Source organism: Eucyclogobius newberryi, unplaced genomic scaffold (genome assembly GCF_026437365.1).
Source record: "Eucyclogobius newberryi isolate DKJ021-1_F unplaced genomic scaffold, fEucNew1.0.hap1 SCAF_207, whole genome shotgun sequence".
Taxonomy (NCBI): Eukaryota; Metazoa; Chordata; class Actinopteri; order Gobiiformes; family Gobiidae; genus Eucyclogobius; species Eucyclogobius newberryi.
The window spans coordinates 1-22500 of NW_027315843.1; the positions used below are offsets into that span (position 1 = coordinate 1).

Sequence of the window (22500 nt, forward strand, 5' to 3'; positions counted from 1 at the left end):
TCAAGACGACGTGTTTCAAGACGACGTGTTTCAAGACGACGTGTTTCGGGACGTCATGTTTCAAGACGACGTGTTTCAGGACGACGTGTTTCAAGACGACGTGTTTCAAGACAACGTGTTTCAAGACGACGTGTTTCAAGACGACGTGTTTCAAGACGACGTGTTTCAAGACGACGTGTTTCGGGACGTCGTGTTTCAAGACGACGTGTTTCAGGACGACGTGTTTCAAGACGACGTGTTTCAAGACGACGTGTTTCAAGACGACGTGTTTCAAGACGACGTGTTTCAAGACGACGTGTTTCAAGACGACGTGTTTCAAGACAACGTGTTTCAGGACGACGTGTTTCAAGACAACGTGTTTCAAGACGACGTGTTTCGGGACGACGTGTTTCAAGACGACGTGTTTCAAGACGACGTGTTTCAAGACGACGTGTTTCAGGACGACGTGTTTCAGGATGACGTGTTTCAAGACGACGTGTTTCGGGACGACGTGTTTCAAGACGACGTGCTTCAAGACAACGTGTTTCAAGACAACGTGTTTCGGGACGACGTGTTTCGGGACGACGTGTTTCAGGACGACGTGTTTCAGGACGACGTGTTTCAAGACGACGTGTTTCAAGACGACGTCTTTCAAGACAACGTGTTTCAGGACGACATGTTTCAAGACGACGTGTTTCGGGACGACGTGTTTCAGGACGACGTGTTTCAAGACGACGTGTTCCAGGACGACGTGTTTCAAGACGACGTGTTTCAAGACGACGTGTTTCAAGACGACGTGTTTCAAGACGACGTGTTTCAAGACGACGTGTTTCAAGACGACGTGTTTCAAGACGACGTGTTTCAAGACGACGTGTTTCAAGAGGACGTGTTTCAAGAGGACGTGTTTCGGGACGACGTGTTTCAAGACGACGTGTTTCAAGAAAACGTGTTTCAAGAAAACGTGTTTCGGGACGACGTGTTTCGGGACGACGTGTTTCAGGACGACGTGTTTCAAGACAACTTGTTTCAAGACGACGTGTTTCGGGACGACGTGTTTCAAGACAACGTGTTTCAAGACGACGTGTTTCGGGACGACGTGTTTCAAGACAACGTGTTTCAAGACGTCGTGTTTCAAGACGACGTGTTTCAAGACGACGTGTTTCAGGACGACGTGTTTCAAGACGACGTGTTTCAAGACGACGTGTTTCAAGACGACGTGTTTCGGGACGACGTGTTTCAGGACGACGTGTTTCGGGACGACGTGTTTCGGGATGACGTGTTTCAAGACGACGTGTTTCAAGACGACGTGTTTCAAGACAACGTGTTTCAAGACGTCGTGTTTCAAGACGACGTGTTTCAAGACGACGTGTTTCAGGACGACGTGTTTCAGGACGACGTGTTTCAAGACAACTTGTTTCAAGACGACGTGTTTCAAGACGACGTGTTTCAGGACGACGTGTTTCAAGACAACGTGTTTCAAGACGACGTGTTTCGGGACGACGTGTTTCAGGACGACGTGTTTCAAGACGACGTGTTTCGGGACGACGTGTTTCAAGACGACGTGTTTCAAGACGACGTGTTTCAAGACGACGTGTTTCAGGACGACGTGTTTCAAGACGACGTGTTTCAGGACGACGTGTTTCAAGACGACGTGTTTCAAGACGACGTGTTTCAAGACGACGTGTTTCAAGACAACGTGTTTCAAGACAACGTGTTTCAAGACGACGTGTTTCAAGACAACGTGTTTCAAGACAACGTGTTTCAAGACGACGTGTTTCAAGACGACGTGTTTCAGGACGACGTGTTTCAAGACGACGTGTTTCGGGACAACGTGTTTCGGGACGACGTGTTTCGGGACGACGTGTTTCAGGACGACGTGTTTCAAGACAACGTGTTTCAAGACGACGTGTTTCAAGACGACGTGTTTCGGGACGACGTGTTTCAGGACGACGTGTTTCAGGACGACGTGTTTCAGGACGACCTGTTTCAAGACGACGTGTTTCAAGACGACGTGTTTCAAGACGACGTGTTTCAAGACGACGTGTTTCAAGACGACGTGTTTCAAGACGACGTGTTTCGGGACAACGTGTTTCAAGACGACGTGTTTCAAGACGACGTGTTTCGGGACGACGTGTTTCAGGACGACGTGTTTCAGGACGTTGTGTTTCAAGACAACGTTGTTCAAGACGACGTGTTTCAAGACGACGTGTTTCAAGACGACGTGTTTCAAGACAACGTGTTTCAGGACGAAGTGTTTCGGGACGACGTGTTTCAAGACAACGTGTTTCAAGACGACGTGTTTCAAGACGACGTGTTTCAAGACGACGTGTTTCAAGACGACGTGTTTCAAGACGACGTGTTTCAGGACGACGTGTTTCAAGACAACGTGTTTCAAGACGACGTGTTTCAAGACGACGTGTTTCAAGACGACGTGTTTCAAGACGACGTGTTTCAAGACGACGTGTTTCAAGACGACGTGTTTAGAGACGACGTGTTTCGGGACGACGTGTTTCAGGACGACGTGTTTCAAGACAACGTGTTATAAGACGACGTGTTTCAGGACGACGTGTTTCGGGACGACGTGTTTCAGGACGACGTGTTTCGGGACGACGTGTTTCGGGACGACGTGTTTCGGGACGACGTGTTTCAAGACATCGTGTTTCGGGACGACGTGTTTCAAGACAACGTGTTTCAGGACGACGTGTTTCAAGACGACGTGTTTCAGGACGACGTGTTTCAAGACGACGTGTTTCGGGACGACGTGTTTCAAGACGACGTGTTTCAAGACGACGTGTTTCAGAACGACGTGTTTCAAGACGACGTGTTTCAAGACAACTTGTTTCGGGACGACGTGTTTCGGGACGACGTGTTTCAAGACAACTTGTTTCAAGACGACGTGTTTCAAGACAACGTGTTTCAAGACGACGTGTTTCGGGACGACGTGTTTCAAGACAACGTGTTTCAAGACGACGTGTTTCGGGACGACGTGTTTCAAGACAACGTGTTTCAAGACGTCGTGTTTCAAGACGACGTGTTTCAAGACGACGTGTTTCAGGACGACGTGTTTCAAGACGACGTGTTTCAAGACGACGTGTTTCAAGACGACGTGTTTCGGGACGACGTGTTTCAGGACGACGTGTTTCGGGACGACGTGTTTCGGGACGACGTGTTTCAAGACGACGTGTTTCAAGACGACGTGTTTCAAGACAACGTGTTTCAAGACGTCGTGTTTCAAGACGACGTGTTTCAAGACGACGTGTTTCAGGACGACGTGTTTCAGGACGACGTGTTTCAAGACAACTTGTTTCAAGACGACGTGTTTCAAGAAGACGTGTTTCAGGACGACGTGTTTCAAGACAACGTGTTTCAAGACAACGTGTTTCGGGACGACGTGTTTCAAGACGACGTGTTTCAGGACGACGTGTTTCAAGACGACGTGTTTCGGGACGACGTGTTTCAAGACGACGTGTTTCAAGACGACGTGTTTCAAGACGACGTGTTTCAGGACGACGTGTTTCAAGACGACGTGTTTCAGGACGACGTGTTTCAAGACGACGTGTTTCAAGACAACGTGTTTCAAGACGACGTGTTTCAAGACGACGTGTTTCAAGACGACGTGTTTCAAGACGACGTGTTTCAAGACGACGTGTTTCGGGACGTCATGTTTCAAGACGACGTGTTTCAGGACGACGTGTTTCAAGACGACGTGTTTCAAGACGACGTGTTTCAAGACGACGTGTTTCAAGACGACGTGTTTCAAGACGACGTGTTTCAAGACGACGTGTTTCAAGACAACGTGTTTCAGGACGACGTGTTTCAAGACGACGTGTTTCAAGACAACGTGTTTCAAGACGACGTGTTTCAAGACGACGTGTTTCTGGACGACGTGTTTCGGGACGACGTGTTTCAAGACGACGTGTTTCAAGACGACGTGTTTCAAGACGACGTGTTTCGGGACGACGTGTTTCAAGACGACGTGTTTCAAGACGACGTGTTTCAAGACGACGTGTTTCAGGACGACGTGTTTCAGGATGACGTGTTTCAAGACGACGTGTTTCGGGACGACGTGTTTCAAGACGACGTGCTTCAAGACAACGTGTTTCAAGACAACGTGTTTCGGGACGACGTGTTTCGGGACGACGTGTTTCAGGACGACGTGTTTCAGGACGACGTGTTTCAAGACGACGTGTTTCAAGACGACGTCTTTCAAGACAACGTGTTTCAGGACGACATGTTTCAAGACGACGTGTTTCGGGACGACGTGTTTCAGGACGACGTGTTTCAAGACGACGTGTTTCAAGACGACGTGTTTCAAGACGACGTGTTTCGGGACGACGTGTTTCAGGACGACGTGTTTCGGGACGACGTGTTTCGGGACGACGTGTTTCAAGACGACGTGTTTCAAGACGACGTGTTTCAAGACAACGTGTTTCAAGACGTCGTGTTTCAAGACGACGTGTTTCAAGACGACGTGTTTCAGGACGACGTGTTTCAGGACGACGTGTTTCAAGACAACTTGTTTCAAGACGACGTGTTTCAAGACGACGTGTTTCAGGACGACGTGTTTCAAGACAACGTGTTTCAAGACGACGTGTTTCGGGACGACGTGTTTCAGGACGACGTGTTTCAAGACGACGTGTTTCGGGACGACGTGTTTCAAGACGACGTGTTTCAAGACGACGTGTTTCAAGACGACGTGTTTCAGGACGACGTGTTTCAAGACGACGTGTTTCAGGACGACGTGTTTCAAGACGACGTGTTTCAAGACGACGTGTTTCAAGACGACGTGTTTCAAGACAACGTGTTTCAAGACAACGTGTTTCAAGACGACGTGTTTCAAGACAACGTGTTTCAAGACAACGTGTTTCAAGATGACGTGTTTCAAGACGACGTGTTTCAGGACGACGTGTTTCAAGACGACGTGTTTCGGGACAACGTGTTTCGGGACGACGTGTTTCGGGACGACGTGTTTCAGGACGACGTGTTTCAAGACAACGTGTTTCAGGACGACGTGTTTCAAGACGACGTGTTTCAGGACGACGTGTTTCAAGACGACGTGTTTCAAGACGACGTGTTTCGGGACGACGTGTTTCAAGACAACGTGTTTCAAGACGACGTGTTTCAAGACGACGTGTTTCAAGACGACGTGTTTCAAGACGACGTGTTTCAGGACGACGTGTTTCAAGACGACGTGTTTCAAGACGACGTGTTTCAGGACGACGTGTTTCAAGACGACGTGTTTCGGGACAACGTGTTTCGGGACGACGTGTTTCGGGACGACGTGTTTCAGGACGACGTGTTTCAAGACAACGTGTTTCAGGACGACGTGTTTCAAGACGACGTGTTTCAGGACGACGTGTTTCAAGACGACGTGTTTCAAGACGACGTGTTTCGGGACGACGTGTTTCAAGACAACGTGTTTCAAGACGACGTGTTTCAAGACGACGTGTTTCAAGACGACGTGTTTCAAGACGACGTGTTTCAGGACGACGTGTTGACACTTGGAAAGTCTCTGAAGTGTGAATCTGATGCGACTGGAACAGGATATTTACTGCAAACATCTGTTCACAAAAAGAACAACAGCAGTGGCTCTAGGAAGTAGACCGCGCCCACGGCTTTGTCATCATATATGGATCAGTTTTATTATATACTCCTATCAGCATACTCCTATTATCCAACTCCTATCAGCATACTCCTATTATCCAACTCCTATCAGCATACTCCTATTATCCAACTCCTATCAGCATACTCCTATTATCCAACTCCTATCAGCATACTCCTATTATCCAACTCCTATCAGCATACTCCTATTATCCAACTCCTATCAGCATACTCCTATTATCCAACTCCTATCAGCATACTCCTATTATCCAACTCCTATCAGCATACTCCTATTATCCAACTCCTATCAGCATACTCCTATTATCCAACTCCTATCAGCATACTCCTATTATCCAACTCCTATCAGCATACTCCTATTATCCAACTCCTATCAGCATACTCCTATTATCCAACTCCTATCAGCATACTCCTATTATCCAACTCCTATCAGCATACTCCTATTATCCAACTCCTATCAGCATACTCCTATTATCCAACTCCTATCAGCATACTCCTATTATCCAACTCCTATCAGCATACTCCTATTATCCAACTCCTATCAGCATACTCCTATTATCCAACTCCTATCAGCATACTCCTATTATCCAACTCCTATCAGCATACTCCTATTATCCAACTCCTATCAGCATACTCCTATTATCTAACTCCTATCAGCATACTCCTATTATCCAACTCCTATCAGCATACTCCTATTATCCAACTCCTATCAGCATACTCCTATTATCCAACTCCTATCAGCATACTCCTATTATCTAACTCCTATCAACATACTCCTATTATCTAACTCCTATCAGCATACTCCTATTATCCAACTCCTATCAGCATACTCATATTATCTAACTCCTATCAGCATACTCCTATTATCCAACTCCTATCAGCATACTCCTATTATCCAACTCCTATCAGCATACTCCTATTATCCAACTCCTATCAGCATACTCCTATCATCCAACTCCTATCAGCATACTCCTATTTTCCAACTCCTATTAGCATACTCCTATTATCCAACTCCTATCAGCATACTCCTATTATCTAACTCCTATCAGGATACTCCTATTGTCTAACTCCTATTAGCATACTCCTATTATCCAACTCCTATCAGCATACTCCTATTATCCAACTCCTATCAGCATACTCCTATTATCCAACTCCTATCAGCATACTCCTATTATCCAACTCCTATCAGCATACTCCTATTATCCAACTCCTATCAGCATACTCCTATTATCCAACTCCTATCAGCATACTCCTATTATCTAACTCCTATCAGCATACTCCTATTATCCAACTCCTATCAGCATACTCCTATTATCCAACTCCTATCAGCATACTCCTATTATCCAACTCCTATCAGCATACTCCTATTATCCAACTCCTATCAGCATACTCCTATTATCCAACTCCTATCAGCATACTCCTATTATCCAACTCCTATCAGCATACTCCTATTATCCAACTCCTATCAGCATACTCCTATTATCCAACTCCTATCAGCATACTCCTATTATCCAACTCCTATCAGCATACTCCTATTATCCAACTCCTATCAGCATACTCCTATTATCTAACTCCTATCAGGATACTCCTATTGTCTAACTCCTATTAGCATACTCCTATTGTCTAAATCCTATCAGCATACTCCTATTGTTGTAGTAGTGTAGTTGTAGTATTTGCAGTAGGAGTACTATAGTAAAAGTAGCAGTAGTATCAGCAGTACTCACAGTGCCGGTGCTGCCCCCTGCTGACCGGTAGCTGACCCTGTACTGCTGCACCTGTCCAGAGGCCGGCTCCCAGCGAACGCTCAGAGACGAAGTGGTCGGGTTATAAACCTGCAGACTGCGGGGCGGAGTCCTGGGCACTGAGGAGAGAAGCAAGTCTGAACCAGGTCTGAACCGGGTCTGAACCTAGTCTGAACCGGGTCTGAACCGGGTCTGAACCGGGTCTGAACCGAGTGTGAACCGGGTCTGAACCGAGTCTGAACCGGGTCTGAACCGGGTCTGAACCGAGTGTGAACCGGGTCTGAACCGAGTCTGAACCGGGTCTGAACCGGGTCTGAACCGAGTGTGAACCGGGTCTGAACCGAGTCTGAACCGGGTCTGAACCGGGTCTGAACCGGGTCTGAACCGAGTGTGAACCGGGTCTGAACCGAGTCTGAACCGGGTCTGAACCGGGACTAAACCGGGTCTGAACCAGGACTAAACCGGGTCTGAACCGGGTCTGAACCGAGTCTGAACCGAGTCTGAACCGGGTCTGAACCGGGACTAAACCGGGTCTGAACCGGGTCTGAACCGAGTGTGAACCGGGTCTGAACCGAGTCTGAACCGGGTCTGAACCGAGTCTGAACCGGGTCTGAACCGGGACTAAACCGGGTCTGAACCAGGACTAAACCGGGTCTGAACCGGGTCTGAACCGGGTCTGAACCGAGTCTGAACCGGGACTAAACCGGGTCTGAACCGGGTCTGAACCGAGTCTGAACCGGGTCTGAACCGGGTCTGAACCGAGTCTGAACCGGGTCTGAACCGGGACTAAACCGGGTCTGAACCGGGTCTGAACCGGGTCTGAACCGAGTCTGAACCGGGACTAAACCGGGACTAAACCGGGTCTGAACCGGGACTAAACCGGGTCTGAACCGGGTCTGAACCGGGTCTGAACCGAGTCTGAACCGGGACTAAACCGGGACTAAACCGGGTCTAAACCTAGTCTGAACAGGGTCTGAACCGGGTCTGAACCGGGTCTGAACCGAGTCTGAACCGGGTCTGAACCGGGACTAAACCGGGACTAAACCGGGTCTGAACCGGGTCTGAACCGGGTCCGAAACAGGTCTGCTTCAGCCCTTCTGGCTCATGTTTTCACGCACATGTCTGTCCCGTCTCGCTCTGCTTCAGTCCTTCTCCTTCAGGATAAACCGGGGCCACAGTCACAGTATAAACCGTGTCCGACAGAAGCTTCCTCAGGACGGAGCTGGTGGAGCCTCCAGAAACCTGCTCCTGCTCACACACGACAGAGAAAGAATACTGAGAGAATACTTCTGGAGAGAAAATGAACTGAGAGAATACTTTTTGCAGTAGAGTTTGAAGTAGAATGTAGTAAATATAAGAGTATGTGTGTCTGACCATGTCCTCGGCTCCTCCCGCCTCCGGCACATAGTAGATCCGATACTGCCGCACGTTTCCCTCGGCCGCTGCCCATCGCACGCTCAGCGAGCTCGTGGTCGGGTCGGTCACCTGCAGGTCCTTCACCCGCCCTAGTGGCTCTGCAGAGAAGTGCACCAGGGCAGCATGAGACAGGGAGGAGCAGGGACAGGGAGGAGCAGGGACAGGGAGGAGCAGGGACAGAGAGGAGCAGGGACAGGGAGGAGCAGGGACAGAGGAGTAGGGACAGGGAGAAGCAGGGACAGGGAGAAGCAGGGACAGGGAGGAGCAGGGACAGAGGAGGAGCAGGGACAGAGAGGAGCAGGGACAGGGAGGAGCAGGGACAGGGAGGAGCAGGGACAGAGAGGAGCAGGGACAGGGAGGAGCAGGGACAGAGGAGTAGGGACAGGGAGGAGCAGGGACAGGGAGGAGCAGGGACAGGGAGGAGCAGGGTCAGAGAGGAGCAGGCACAAGGAGGAGCAGGGACAGGGAGGAGCAGGGACAGAGAGGAGCAGGGACAGGGAGGAGCAGGGACAGGGAGGAGCAGGGACAGGGAGGAGCAGGGACAGGGAGGAGCAGGCACAAGGAGGAGCAGGGACAGGGAGGAGCAGGGACAGAGAGGAGCAGGGACAGGGAGGAGCAGGGACAGAGGAGTAGGGACAGGGAGAAGCAGGGACAGGGAGAAGCAGGGACAGGGAGGAGCAGGGACAGAGGAGGAGCAGGGACAGAGAGGAGCAGGGACAGGGAGGAGCAGGGACAGGGAGGAGCAGGGACAGAGAGGAGCAGGGACAGGGAGGAGCAGGGACAGAGGAGTAGGGACAGGGAGGAGCAGGGACAGGGAGGAGCAGGGACAGGGAGGAGCAGGGTCAGAGAGGAGCAGGCACAAGGAGGAGCAGGGACAGGGAGGAGCAGGGACAGAGAGGAGCAGGGACAGGGAGGAGCAGGGACAGGGAGGAGCAGGGACAGGGAGGAGCAGGGACAGGGAGGAGCAGGCACAAGGAGGAGCAGGGACAGGGAGGAGCAGGGACAGGGAGGAGCAGGGACAGAGAGGAGCAGGGACAGGGAGGAGCAGGGACAGGGAGGAGCAGGGACAGGGAGGAGCAGGGTCAGAGAGGAGCAGGGAGAGGGAGAAGCAGGGACAGAGGAGGAGCAGGGACAGGGAGAAGCAGGGACAGGGAGGAGCAGGGACAGGGAGGAGCAGGGACAGAGAGGAGCAGGGACAGGGAGGAGCAGGGACAGAGAGGAGCAGGGACAGGGAGGAGCAGGGACAGAGGAGTAGGGACAGGGAGGAGCAGGGACAGGGAGGAGCAGGGACAGGGAGGAGCAGGGTCAGAGAGGAGCAGGGACAGGGAGGAGCAGGGACAGGGAGGAGCAGGGTCAGAGAGGAGCAGGCACAAGGAGGAGCAGGGACAGGGAGGAGCAGGGACAGGGAGGAGCAGGGACAGAGAGGAGCAGGGACAGGGAGGAGCAGGGACAGAGGAGGAGCAGGGACAGGGAGGAGCAGGGACAGGGAGGAGCAGGGACAGAGAGGAGCAGGGACAGAGAGGAGCAGGGACAGAGAGGAGCACGGACAGGGAGGAGCAGGGACAGAGAGGAGCAGGGACAGGGAGGAGCAGGGACAGGGAGGAGCAGGGACAGGGAGGAGCAGGGACAGAGGAGTAGGGACAGGGAGAAGCAGGGACAGGGAGGAGCAGGGACAGAGAGGAGCAGGGACAGGGAGAAGCAGGGACAGGGAGAAGCAGGGACAGGGAGGAGCAGGGACAGAGGAGGAGCAGGGACAGGGAGGAGCAGGGACAGGGAGGAGCAGGGACAGAGAGGAGCAGGGACAGGGAGGAGCAGGGACAGGCAGGAGCAGGGACAGGGAGGAGCAGGGACAGAGGAGTAGGGACAGGGAGAAGCAGGGACAGGGAGAAGCAGGGACAGGGAGAAGCAGGGACAGGGAGGAGCAGGGACAGAGGAGGAGCAGGGACAGGGAGGAGCAGGGACACGGAGGAGCAGGGACACGGAGGAGCAGGGACAGAGGAGTAGGGACAGAGGAGTAGGGACAGAGGAGTAGGGACAGAGGAGTAGGGACAGTGAGAAAATCTGTTTCTCTCTCTGTTTCACTCTGTTTGTCTCTGTTTTTGTCTCTGTTTGTCTCTCTGTTTCACTCCTTTTCTCTCTCTATCCTCAATTTTGAATGTGTTTATCAGCTTCACCTTTGGCTCCGCCTCCTGAGGGAAGTGTCTGGGGAGGTGGCAGTACTCACTTGTCTTCCCGTTGTCAGAGGCTGGTTTTCCCTCCAGGTCGGAGTAAACTGGGACCAGAGTGACTCTGTAGGACGTGTCTGGGCTCAGCTCCCTCAGGACGGTCGAGGTGGTGAGGCCCGACACGCTCATCTGCAACGACACAGCAGGGTTCAGAGCCCACCACAGCAGGGTTCAGAGCCCCACCACAGCAGGGTCCAGAGCCCACCACAGCAGGGTTCAGAGCCCCACCACAGCAGGGTTCAGAGCCCACCACAGCAGGGTCCAGAGCCCACCACAGCAGGGTTCAGAGCCCACCACAGCAGGGTTCAGAGCCCACCACAGCAGGGTTCAGAGCCCCACCACAGCAGGGTTCAGAGCCCACCACAGCAGGGTCCAGAGCCCACCACAGCAGGGTTCAGAGCCCACCACAGCAGGGTTCAGAGCCCACCACAGCAGGGTTCAGAGCCCCACCACAGCAGGGTTCAGAGCCCACCACAGCAGGGTCCAGAGCCCACCACAGCAGGGTTCAGAGCCCACCACAGCAGGGTTCAGAGCCCACCACAGCAGGGTTCAGAGCCCACCACAGCAGGGTTCAGAGCCCACCACAGCAGGGTTCAGAGCCCCACCACAGCAGGGTTCAGAGCCCACCACAGCAGGGTCCAGAGCCCACCACAGCAGGGTTCAGAGCCCACCACAGCAGGGTTCAGAGCCCACCACAGCAGGGTTCAGAGCCCCACCACAGCAGGGTTCAGAGCCCACCACAGCAGGGTCCAGAGCCCACCACAGCAGGGTTCAGAGCCCACCACAGCAGGGTTCAGAGCCCACCACAGCAGGGTTCAGAGCCCACCACAGCAGGGTTCAGAGCCCACCACAGCAGGGTCCAGAGCCCACCACAGCAGGGTCTCTAAGAGTCCAAGAGTCTCTAAAAGCACAGTAGGAGGTGGAGTCCTGTCCATGTTAAAGAGGCCGACACAGTCTCTTCATTTAAGTCCAGGCTTAAACGTTCCTCTTTGAAATGACTTATGTTCAAGCCAGTTAGGAACAGAAACATAATCCCACAGTTTCAGCTCCGCTGCCCTAGCAGCAACTCTGGGGGAAGTATGGCAGTTTGAGCTCTGTCCTCTGATAAACACTTATTCTATCAAACTACATTTCATATTTGAGTTCTCCTGAGTCTGTCACATGTTTCTCTCCTTCTTCCTCTCAGAGCTTCTGTTTCAGACTCTGCTGATCATGACCTGGAGATCCAGATGCTCTTCATCCGCCTGAGGATCCCAAAGAGGTTTTGTAGATTTTGCTGTAGAAGGAGGAGCCAAGGACAGGGGGCGCTCTAAGGACAGGGGCTCTCTAAGGACAGAGGGCGCTCTAAGGACAGGGGGCGCTCTGAGGACAGGGGGCGCTATGAGGACAGGGGGCGCTCTAAGGACAAGGGGGCGCTCTAAGGACAGAGGGCGCTCTAAGGACAGGGGGCGCTCTGAGGACAGGGGGCGCTATGAGGACAGGGGGCGCTCTAAGGACAAGGGGGCGCTCTAAGGACAGAGGGCGCTCTAAGGACAGGGGGCGCTCTGAGGACAGGGGGCGCTATGAGGACAGGGGGCGCTCTAAGGACAAGGGGGCGCTCTAAGGACAGAGGGCGCTCTAAGGACAGGGGGCGCTCTGAGGACAGGGGGCGCTATGAGGACAGGGGGCGCTCTAAGGACAAGGGGGCGCTCTAAGGACAGAGGGCGCTCTAAGGACAGGGGGCGCTCTGAGGACAGGGGGCGCTATGAGGACAGGGGGCGCTCTAAGGACAGGGGGCGCTCTAAGGACAGGGGGCTCTCTAAGGACAGAGGGCGCTCTAAGGACAGGGGGCGCTCTGAGGACAGGGTGCGCTATGAGGACAGGGGGCGCTCTAAGGACAAGGGGGCGCTCTAAGGACAGGGGGAGGCCCTAAGGACAGGGGGAGGCTCTAAGGACAGGGGGAGGCCCTAAGGACAGGGGGAGGCTCTAAGGACAGGGGGAGGCTCTAAGGACAGGTGGAGGCTCTAAGGACAGGTGGAGGCTCTAAGGACAGGTGGAGGCTCTAAGGACAGGGGGCGCTCTAAGGACAGGGGGCTCTCTAAGGACAGAGGGCGCTCTAAGGACAGGGGGCGCTCTGAGGACAGGGGGCGCTATGAGGACAGGGGGCGCTCTAAGGACAAGGGGGCGCTCTAAGGACAGGGGGAGGCTCTGAGGACAGGGGGCGCTCTAAGGACAGGGGGAGGCCCTAAGGACAGGTGGAGGCTCTAAGGACAGGGGGAGGCCCTAAGGACAGGGGGAGGCTCTAAGGACAGGTGGAGGCTCTAAGGACAGGGGGAAGCTCTAAGGACAGTCTTGTCTGGAAACCAAAAGAAGAATGTGATAAACAGTATTTAGTAAAGTATTTAGAGAAGTACCATCTTCTCCTGTCCTCCGGCGGCCGGCTCGTACAGGACCTTGTACTGTCTCACGTCTCCCTCGGCTCGATCCCACTGCACTCGGAGAGAGCTGAAGGTCGGGTCAGTCACCTTCAGGTTCTTTACTGCCCCCAGAGGCACTGCGCAGAAGTACAACAGCACAAGTGTGTTTTATCAGAGTTAACAATAAATATTATATATGTATATGTACAATGTTGTATTGTTGTATTGTTGTATTGTTGTATTGTTGTAATGTTGTATTGTTGTAATGTTGTAATGTTGTATTGTTGTAATGTTGTATTGTTGTATTGTTGTAATGTTGTATTGTTGTATTGTTGTAATGTTGTATTGTTGTAATGTTGTAATGTTGTATTGTTGTAATGTTGTAATGTTGTAATGTTGTATTGTTGTAATGTTGTCATGTTGTCATGTTGTATTGTTGTATTGTTGTAATGTTGTAATGTTGTATTGTCATAATGTCGTAATGTCGTAATGTCGTCAAGTTGTCATGTTGTCATGTTGTATTGTTGTATTGTTGTAATGTTGGATTGTTGTAATGTTGTAATGTTGTATTGTTGTATTGTTGTAATGTTGTAATGTTGTATTGTTGTAATGTTGTAATGTTGTAATGTTGTAATGTTGTAATGTTGTATTGTTGTATTGTTGTAATGTTGTAATGTTGTGTTGTATTGTTGTAATGTTGTATTGTTGTAATGTTGTAATGTTGTAATGTTGTAATGTTGTAATGTTGTAATGTTGTATTGTTGTAATGTTGTAATGTTGTAATGTTGTAATGCTGTAATGTTGTATTGTTTTAATGTTGTATTGTTGTAATGTTGTAATGTTGTAATGTTGTAATGTTGTATTGTTGTAATGTTGTATTGTTGTAATGTTGTATTGTTGTAATGTTGTAATGTTGTATTGTTGTAATGTTGTATTGTTATAATGTTGTATTGTTGTAATGTTGTATTGTTGTAATGTTGTAATGTTGTATTGTTGTAATGTTGTATTGTTGTAATGTTGTATTGTTGTAATGTTGTATTGTTGTATTGTTGTAATGTTGTATTGTTGTAATGTTGTAATGTTGTAATGTTGTAATGTTGTATTGTTGTAATGTTGTAATGTTGTAATGTTGTAATGTTGTATTGTTGTAATGTTGTAATGTTGTATTGTTGTAATGTTGTATTGTTGTAATGTTGTATTATTGTATTATTGTATTGTTGTAATGTTGTAGTGTTGTAATGTTGTAATGTTGTAATGTTGTATTGTTGTAATGTTGTATTGTTGTAATGTTGTATTGTTGTATTGTTGTATTGTTGTAATGTTGTATTGTTGTAATGTTGTAATGTTGTAATGTTGTAATGTTTTAATGTTGTATTGTTGTAATGTTGTATTGTTGTATTGTTGTAATGTTGTAATGTTGTATTGTTGTATTGTTGTAATGTTGTATTGTTGTAATGTTGTAATGTTGTAATGTTGTAATGTTGTAATGTTGTAATGTTGTATTGTTGTAATGTTGTATTGTTGTAATGTTGTATTGTTGTAATGTTGTATTGTTGTAATGTTGTAATGTTGTAATGTTGTATTGTTGTAATGTTGTATTGTTGTAATGTTGTATTGTTGTAATGTTGTATTGTTGTAATGTTGTAATGTTGTAATGTTGTATTGTTGTAATGTTGTATTGTTGTAATGTTGTAATGTTGTATTGTTGTAATGTTGTATTGTTGTAATGTTGTAATGTTGCAATGTTGTATTGTTGTAATGTTGTATTGTTGTAATGTTGTAATGTTGTATTGTTGTATTGTTGTAATGTTGTAATGTTGTAATGTTGTATTGTTGTAATGTTGTATTGTTGTAATGTTGTAATGTTGTAATGTTGTAATGTTGCAATGTTGTATTGTTGTAATGTTGTATTGTTGTAATGTTGTAATGTTGTATTGTTGTAATGTTGTATTGTTGTAATGTTGTAATGTTGTAATGTTGTAATGTTGCAATGTTGTAATGTTGTAATGTTGTAATGTTGCAATGTTGTATTGTTGTAATGTTGTAATGTTGTAATGTTGTAATGTTGTAATGTTGCAATGTTGCATTGTTGTAATGTTGTAATGTTGTAATGTTGTATTGTTGTAATGTTGTATTGTTGTAATGTTGTAATGTTGTAATGTTGCAATGTTGTATTGTTGTAATGTTGTAATGTTGTAATGTTGTATTGTTGTAATGTTGTATTGTTGTAATGTTGTAATGTTGTAATGTTGTAATGTTGCAATGTTGTATTGTTGTAATGTTGTAATGTTGTAATGTTGCTATGTTGTATTGTTGTAATGTTGTAATGTTGTAATGTTGTATTGTTGTAATGTTGTATTGTTGTAATGTTGTAATGTTGTAATGTTGTAATGTTGTAATGTTGTATTGTTGTAATGTTGTATTGTTGTAATGTTGTAATGTTGTAATGTTGTATTGTTGTAATGTTGTATTGTTGTAATGTTGTAATGTTGTATTGTTGTAATGTTGTATTGTTGTAATGTTGTAATGTTGTAATGTTGTATTGTTGTAATGTTGTAATGTTGTATTGTTGTAATGTTGTATTGTTGTAATGTTGTATTGTTGTAATGTTGTAATGTTGTATTGTTGTAATGTTGTATTGTTGTAATGTTGTAATGTTGTAATGTTGTATTGTTGTAATGTTGTAATGTTGTATTGTTGTAATGTTGTATTGTTGTAATGTTGTATTGTTGTATTGTTGTAATGTTGTAATGTTGTAATGTTGTAATGTTGTAATGTTGCAATGTTGTATTGGTGTAATGTTGTATTGTTGTATTGTTGTAATGTTGTAATGTTGTAATGTTGTAATGTTGTAATGTTGTAATGTTGTAATGTTGTATTGTTGTAATGTTGTAATGTTGTAATGTTGCTATGTTGTATTGTTGTAATGTTGTAATGTTGTAATGTTGTATTGTTGTAATGTTGTATTGTTGTAATGTTGTAATGTTGTAATGTTGTATTGTTGTAATGTTGTATTGTTGTAATGTTGTAATGTTGTATTGTTGTAATGTTGTATTGTTGTAATGTTGTAATGTTGTAATGTTGTAATGTTGCTATGTTGTATTGTTGTAATGTTGTATTGTTGTAATGTTGTATTGTTGTAATGTTGTAATGTTGTATTGTTGTGATGTTGTGATGTTGTAATGTTGTAATGTTGTATTGTTGTAATGTTGTATTGTTGTAATGTTGTAATGTTGTATTGTTGTAATGTTGTAATGTTGTAATGTTGTATTGTTGTAATGTTGTAATGTTGTATTGTTGTAATGTTGTATTGTTGTAATGTTGTAATGTTGTATTGTTGTAATGTTGTATTGTTGTAATGTTGTAATGTTGTATTGTTGTAATGTTGTATTGTTGTAATGTTGTATTGTTGTAATGTTGTAATGTTGTATTGTTGAAATGTTGTATTGTTGTAATGTTGTATTGTTGTAATGTTGTATTGTTGTATTGTTGTAATGTTGTAATGTTGTAATGTTGTAATGTTGTAATGTTGTAATGTTGCAATGTTGCAATGTTGTAATGTTGCAATGTTGTATTGGTGTAATGTTGTATTGTTGTAATGTTGTAATGTTGTAATGTTGTATTGTTGTAATGTTGTAATGTTGTAATGTTGCTATGTTGTATTGTTGTAATGTTGTAATGTTGTAATGTTGTATTGTTGTAATGTTGTATTGTTGTAATGTTGTAATGTTGTAATGTTGTATTGTTGTAATGTTGTATTGTTGTAATGTTGTAATGTTGTATTGTTGTAATGTTGTAATGTTGTATTGTTGTAATGTTGTATTGTTGTAATGTTGTAATGTTGTAATGTTGTATTGTTGTAATGTTGTATTGTTGTAATGTTGTAATGTTGTATTGTTGTAATGTTGTATTGTTGTAATGTTGTAATGTTGTAATGTTGTATTGTTGTAATGTTGTAATGTTGTATTGTTGTAATGTTGTATTGTTGTAATGTTGTATTGTTGTAATGTTGTAATGTTGTATTGTTGTAATGTTGTATTGTTGTAATGTTGTAATGTTGTAATGTTGTATTGTTGTAATGTTGTAATGTTGTATTGTTGTAATGTTGTATTGTTGTAATGTTGTATTGTTGTATTGTTGTAATGTTGTAATGTTGTAATGTTGTAATGTTGTAATGTTGTAATGTTGCAATGTTGTATTGGTGTAATGTTGTATTGTTGTATTGTTGTAATGTTGTAATGTTGTAATGTTGTAATGTTGTAATGTTGTAATGTTTTAATGTTGTATTGTTGTAATGTTGTAATGTTGTAATGTTGCTATGTTGTATTGTTGTAATGTTGTAATGTTGTAATGTTGTATTGTTGTAATGTTGTATTGTTGTAATGTTGTAATGTTGTAATGTTGTATTGTTGTAATGTTGTATTGTTGTAATGTTGTAATGTTGTATTGTTGTAATGTTGTATTGTTGTAATGTTGTAATGTTGTAATGTTGTAATGTTGTAATGTTGTATTGTTGTAATGTTGTATTGTTGTAATGTTGTATTGTTGTATTGTTGTAATGTTGTAATGTTGTAATGTTGTAATGTTGTAATGTTGTATTGTTGTAATGTTGTAATGTTGTAATGTTGTATTGTTGTAATGTTGTATTGTTGTAATGTTGTATTGTTGTATTGTTGTAATGTTGTAATGTTGTAATGTTGTATTGTTGTAATGTTGTAATGTTGTAATGTTGTAATGTTGTAATGTTGTAATGTTGCAAGGTTGCAATGTTGTAATGTTGCAATGTTGTATTGGTGTAATGTTGTATTGTTGTAATGTTGTAATGTTGTAATGTTGTAATGTTGTAATGTTGTATTGTTGTAATGTTGTATTGTTGTAATGTTGTAATGTTGTAATGTTGTAATGTTGTAATGTTGTAATGTTGTATTGTTGTATTGTTGTAATGTTGTATTGTTGTAATGTTGTAATGTTGTATTGTTGTGATGTTGTGATGTTGTAATGTTGTAATGTTGTATTGTTGTAATGTTGTAATGTTGTATTGTTGTATTGTTGTATTGTTGTATTGTTGTAATGTTGTATTGTTGTAATGTTGTAATGTTGTAATGTTGTATTGTTGTAATGTAATGTTGTATTGTTGTAATGTTGTATTGTTGTAATGTTGTATTGTTGTAATGTTGTATTGTTGTAATGTTGTATTGTTGTAATGTTGTAATGTTGTATTGTTGTAATGTTGTAATGTTGTAATGTTGTATTGTTGTAATGTTGTAATGTTGTATTGTTGTAATGTTGTAATGTTGTATTGTTGTAATGTTGTAATGTTGTATTGTTGTATTGTTGTAATGTTGTAATGTTGTAATGTTGTAATGTTGTAATGTTGTAATGTTGTATTGTTGTAATGTTGTATTGTTGTAATGTTGTATTGTTGTAATGTTGTAATGTTGTAATGTTGTATTGTTGTAATGTTGTATTGTTGTAATGTTGTATTGTTGTAATGTTGTATTGTTGTAATGTTGTAATGTTGTAATGTTGTAATGTTGTATTGTTGTAATGTTGTATTGTTGTAATGTTGTAATGTTGTATTGTTGTAATGTTGTATTGTTGTAATGTTGTAATGTTGCAATGTTGTATTGTTGTAATGTTGTATTGTTGTAATGTTGTAATGTTGTATTGTTGTATTGTTGTAATGTTGTAATGTTGTAATGTTGTATTGTTGTAATGTTGTATTGTTGTAATGTTGTAATGTTGTAATGTTGTAATGTTGCAATGTTGTATTGTTGTAATGTTGTATTGTTGTAATGTTGTAATGTTGTATTGTTGTAATGTTGTATTGTTGTAATGTTGTAATGTTGTATTGTTGTAATGTTGTATTGTTGTAATGTTGTAATGTTGTAATGTTGTAATGTTGCAATGTTGCAATGTTGTAATGTTGTAATGTTGCAATGTTGTATTGTTGTAATGTTGTAATGTTGTAATGTTGTATTGTTGTAATGTTGTATTGTTGTAATGTTGTAATGTTGTAATGTTGCAATGTTGTATTGTTGTAATGTTGTAATGTTGTATTGTTGTAATGTTGTATTGTTGTAATGTTGTAATGTTGTAATGTTGTAATGTTGCAATGTTGTATTGTTGTAATGTTGTAATGTTGTAATGTTGCTATGTTGTATTGTTGTAATGTTGTAATGTTGTAATGTTGTATTGTTGTAATGTTGTATTGTTGTAATGTTGTAATGTTGTAATGTTGTATTGTTGTAATGTTGTAATGTTGTAATGTTGTATTGTTGTAATGTTGTATTGTTGTAATGTTGTAATGTTGTAATGTTGTATTGTTGTAATGTTGTAATGTTGTATTGTTGTAATGTTGTATTGTTGTAATGTTGTATTGTTGTATTGTTGTAATGTTGTAATGTTGTAATGTTGTAATGTTGCAATGTTGCAATGTTGTAATGTTGTATTGTTGTAATGTTGTATTGTTGTAATGTTGTATTGTTGTAATGTTGTATTGTTGTAATGTTGTATTGTTGTAATGTTGTAATGTTGTATTGTTGTAATGTTGTATTGTTGTAATGTTGTAATGTTGTAATGTTGTAATGTTGTATTGTTGTAATGTTGTAATGTTGTATTGTTGTAATGTTGTATTGTTGTAATGTTGTAATGTTGTATTGTTGTAATGTTGTATTGTTGTAATGTTGTAATGTTGTATTGTTGTAATGTTGTATTGTTGTAATGTTGTATTGTTGTAATGTTGTAATGTTGTATTGTTGTAATGTTGTATTGTTGTAATGTTGTATTGTTGTAATGTTGTATTGTTGTATTGTTGTAATGTTGTAATGTTGTAATGTTGTAATGTTGTAATGTTGTAATGTTGTATTGTTGTAATGTTGTAATGTTGTATTGTTGTAATGTTGTATTGTTGTAATGTTGTATTGTTGTATTTTTGTAATGTTGTAATGTTGTAATGTTGTAATGTTGTAATGTTGCAATGTTGTATTGGTGTAATGTTGTATTGTTGTAATGTTGTAATGTTGTAATGTTGTAATGTTGCAATGTTGTAATGTTGCAATGTTGTATTGGTGTAATGTTGTATTGTTGTAATGTTGTAATGTTGTAATGTTGTATTGTTGTAATGTTGTAATGTTGTAATGTTGCTATGTTGTATTGTTGTAATGTTGTAATGTTGTAATGTTGTATTGTTGTAATGTTGTATTGTTGTAATGTTGTAATGTTGTAATGTTGTATTGTTGTAATGTTGTATTGTTGTAATGTTGTAATGTTGTATTGTTGTAATGTTGTATTGTTGTAATGTTGTAATGTTGTAATGTTGTATTGTTGTAATGTTGTAATGTTGTATTGTTGTAATGTTGTATTGTTGTAATGTTGTATTGTTGTAATGTTGTAATGTTGTATTGTTGTAATGTTGTAATGTTGTATTGTTGTAATGTTGTAATGTTGTATTGTTGTAATGTTGTAATGTTGTATTGTTGTAATGTTGTATTGTTGTAATGTTGTATTGTTGTAATGTTGTATTGTTGTATTGTTGTAATGTTGTAATGTTGTAATGTTGTAATGTTGTAATGTTGTAATGTTGCAATGTTGTATTGGTGTAATGTTGTATTGTTGTATTGTTGTAATGTTGTAATGTTGTAATGTTGTAATGTTGTAATGTTGTAATGTTGTATTGTTGTAATGTTGTAATGTTGTAATGTTGCTATGTTGTATTGTTGTAATGTTGTAATGTTGTAATGTTGTATTGTTGTAATGTTGTATTGTTGTAATGTTGTAATGTTGTAATGTTGTATTGTTGTAATGTTGTATTGTTGTAATGTTGTAATGTTGTATTGTTGTAATGTTGTATTGTTGTAATGTTGTAATGTTGTAATGTTGTAATGTTGTAATGTTGTATTGTTGTAATGTTGTATTGTTGTAATGTTGTATTGTTGTATTGTTGTAATGTTGTAATGTTGTAATGTTGTAATGTTGTATTGTTGTAATGTTGTAATGTTGTAATGTTGTATTGTTGTAATGTTGTATTGTTGTAATGTTGTATTGTTGTATTGTTGTAATGTTGTAATGTTGTAATGTTGTATTGTTGTAATGTTGTAATGTTGTAATGTTGTAATGTTGTAATGTTGTAATGTTGCAAGGTTGCAATGTTGTAATGTTGCAATGTTGTATTGGTGTAATGTTGTATTGTTGTAATGTTGTAATGTTGTAATGTTGTAATGTTGTAATGTTGTATTGTTGTAATGTTGTATTGTTGTAATGTTGTAATGTTGTAATGTTGTAATGTTGTAATGTTGTAATGTTGTATTGTTGTATTGTTGTAATGTTGTATTGTTGTAATGTTGTAATGTTGTATTGTTGTAATGTTGTGATGTTGTAATGTTGTAATGTTGTATTGTTGTAATGTTGTAATGTTGTATTGTTGTATTGTTGTATTGTTGTATTGTTGTAATGTTGTATTGTTGTAATGTTGTAATGTTGTAATGTTGTATTGTTGTAATGTTGTAATGTTGTATTGTTGTAATGTTGTATTGTTGTAATGTTGTATTGTTGTAATGTTGTATTGTTGTAATGTTGTATTGTTGTAATGTTGTAATGTTGTATTGTTGTAATGTTGTAATGTTGTAATGTTGTATTGTTGTAATGTTGTAATGTTGTATTGTTGTAATGTTGTAATGTTGTATTGTTGTAATGTTGTAATGTTGTATTGTTGTATTGTTGTAATGTTGTAATGTTGTAATGTTGTAATGTTGTATTGTTGTAATGTTGTAATGTTGTATTGTTGTAATGTTGTATTGTTGTAATGTTGTAATGTTGTATTGTTGTAATGTTGTAATGTTGTATTGTTGTATTGTTGTAATGTTGTAATGTTGTAATGTTGTAATGTTGTATTGTTGTATTGTTGTAATGTTGTATTGTTGTATTGTTGTAATGTCGGTTGAAGGCAGGACTCACTGGTCTTGCCCTGCTCCTCTTGTCTGATCCCGTCCACATCGGGATAGACCGGGACCACGGCCACTTTGTACACCGTGTTGGACTCCAGCCCCTGCAGGACGGTGGTGGTAGTGCCACCCGAAACCTCCTCCTGGAAAACACAAGACAAGTGTCCAGTCAAAAGTGTCC

At 42.3% G+C, this 22500-nt stretch overlaps 1 protein-coding gene across 1 annotated transcript in view; it reads right to left on the bottom strand.

Moving 5' to 3' along the window:
- Positions 1–8442: 8442 nt before the first annotated feature.
- The window catches only part of LOC140370066 (collagen alpha-1(XII) chain-like), a 140914-nt gene continuing 126856 nt past the window's right edge, over positions 8443–22500 (bottom strand). Inside the window, exons 29-33 of the mRNA XM_072457001.1 lie at positions 22333–22462; positions 13375–13514; positions 10981–11110; positions 8715–8854; positions 8443–8588 (exon numbers count right to left, since the gene is read on the bottom strand). Of these exons, the coding sequence (XP_072313102.1) occupies positions 8451–8588; positions 8715–8854; positions 10981–11110; positions 13375–13514; positions 22333–22462 (678 nt within the window). The 3' untranslated portion in view covers positions 8443–8450. The remainder of the gene's footprint in view (positions 8589–8714; positions 8855–10980; positions 11111–13374; positions 13515–22332; positions 22463–22500) is intronic.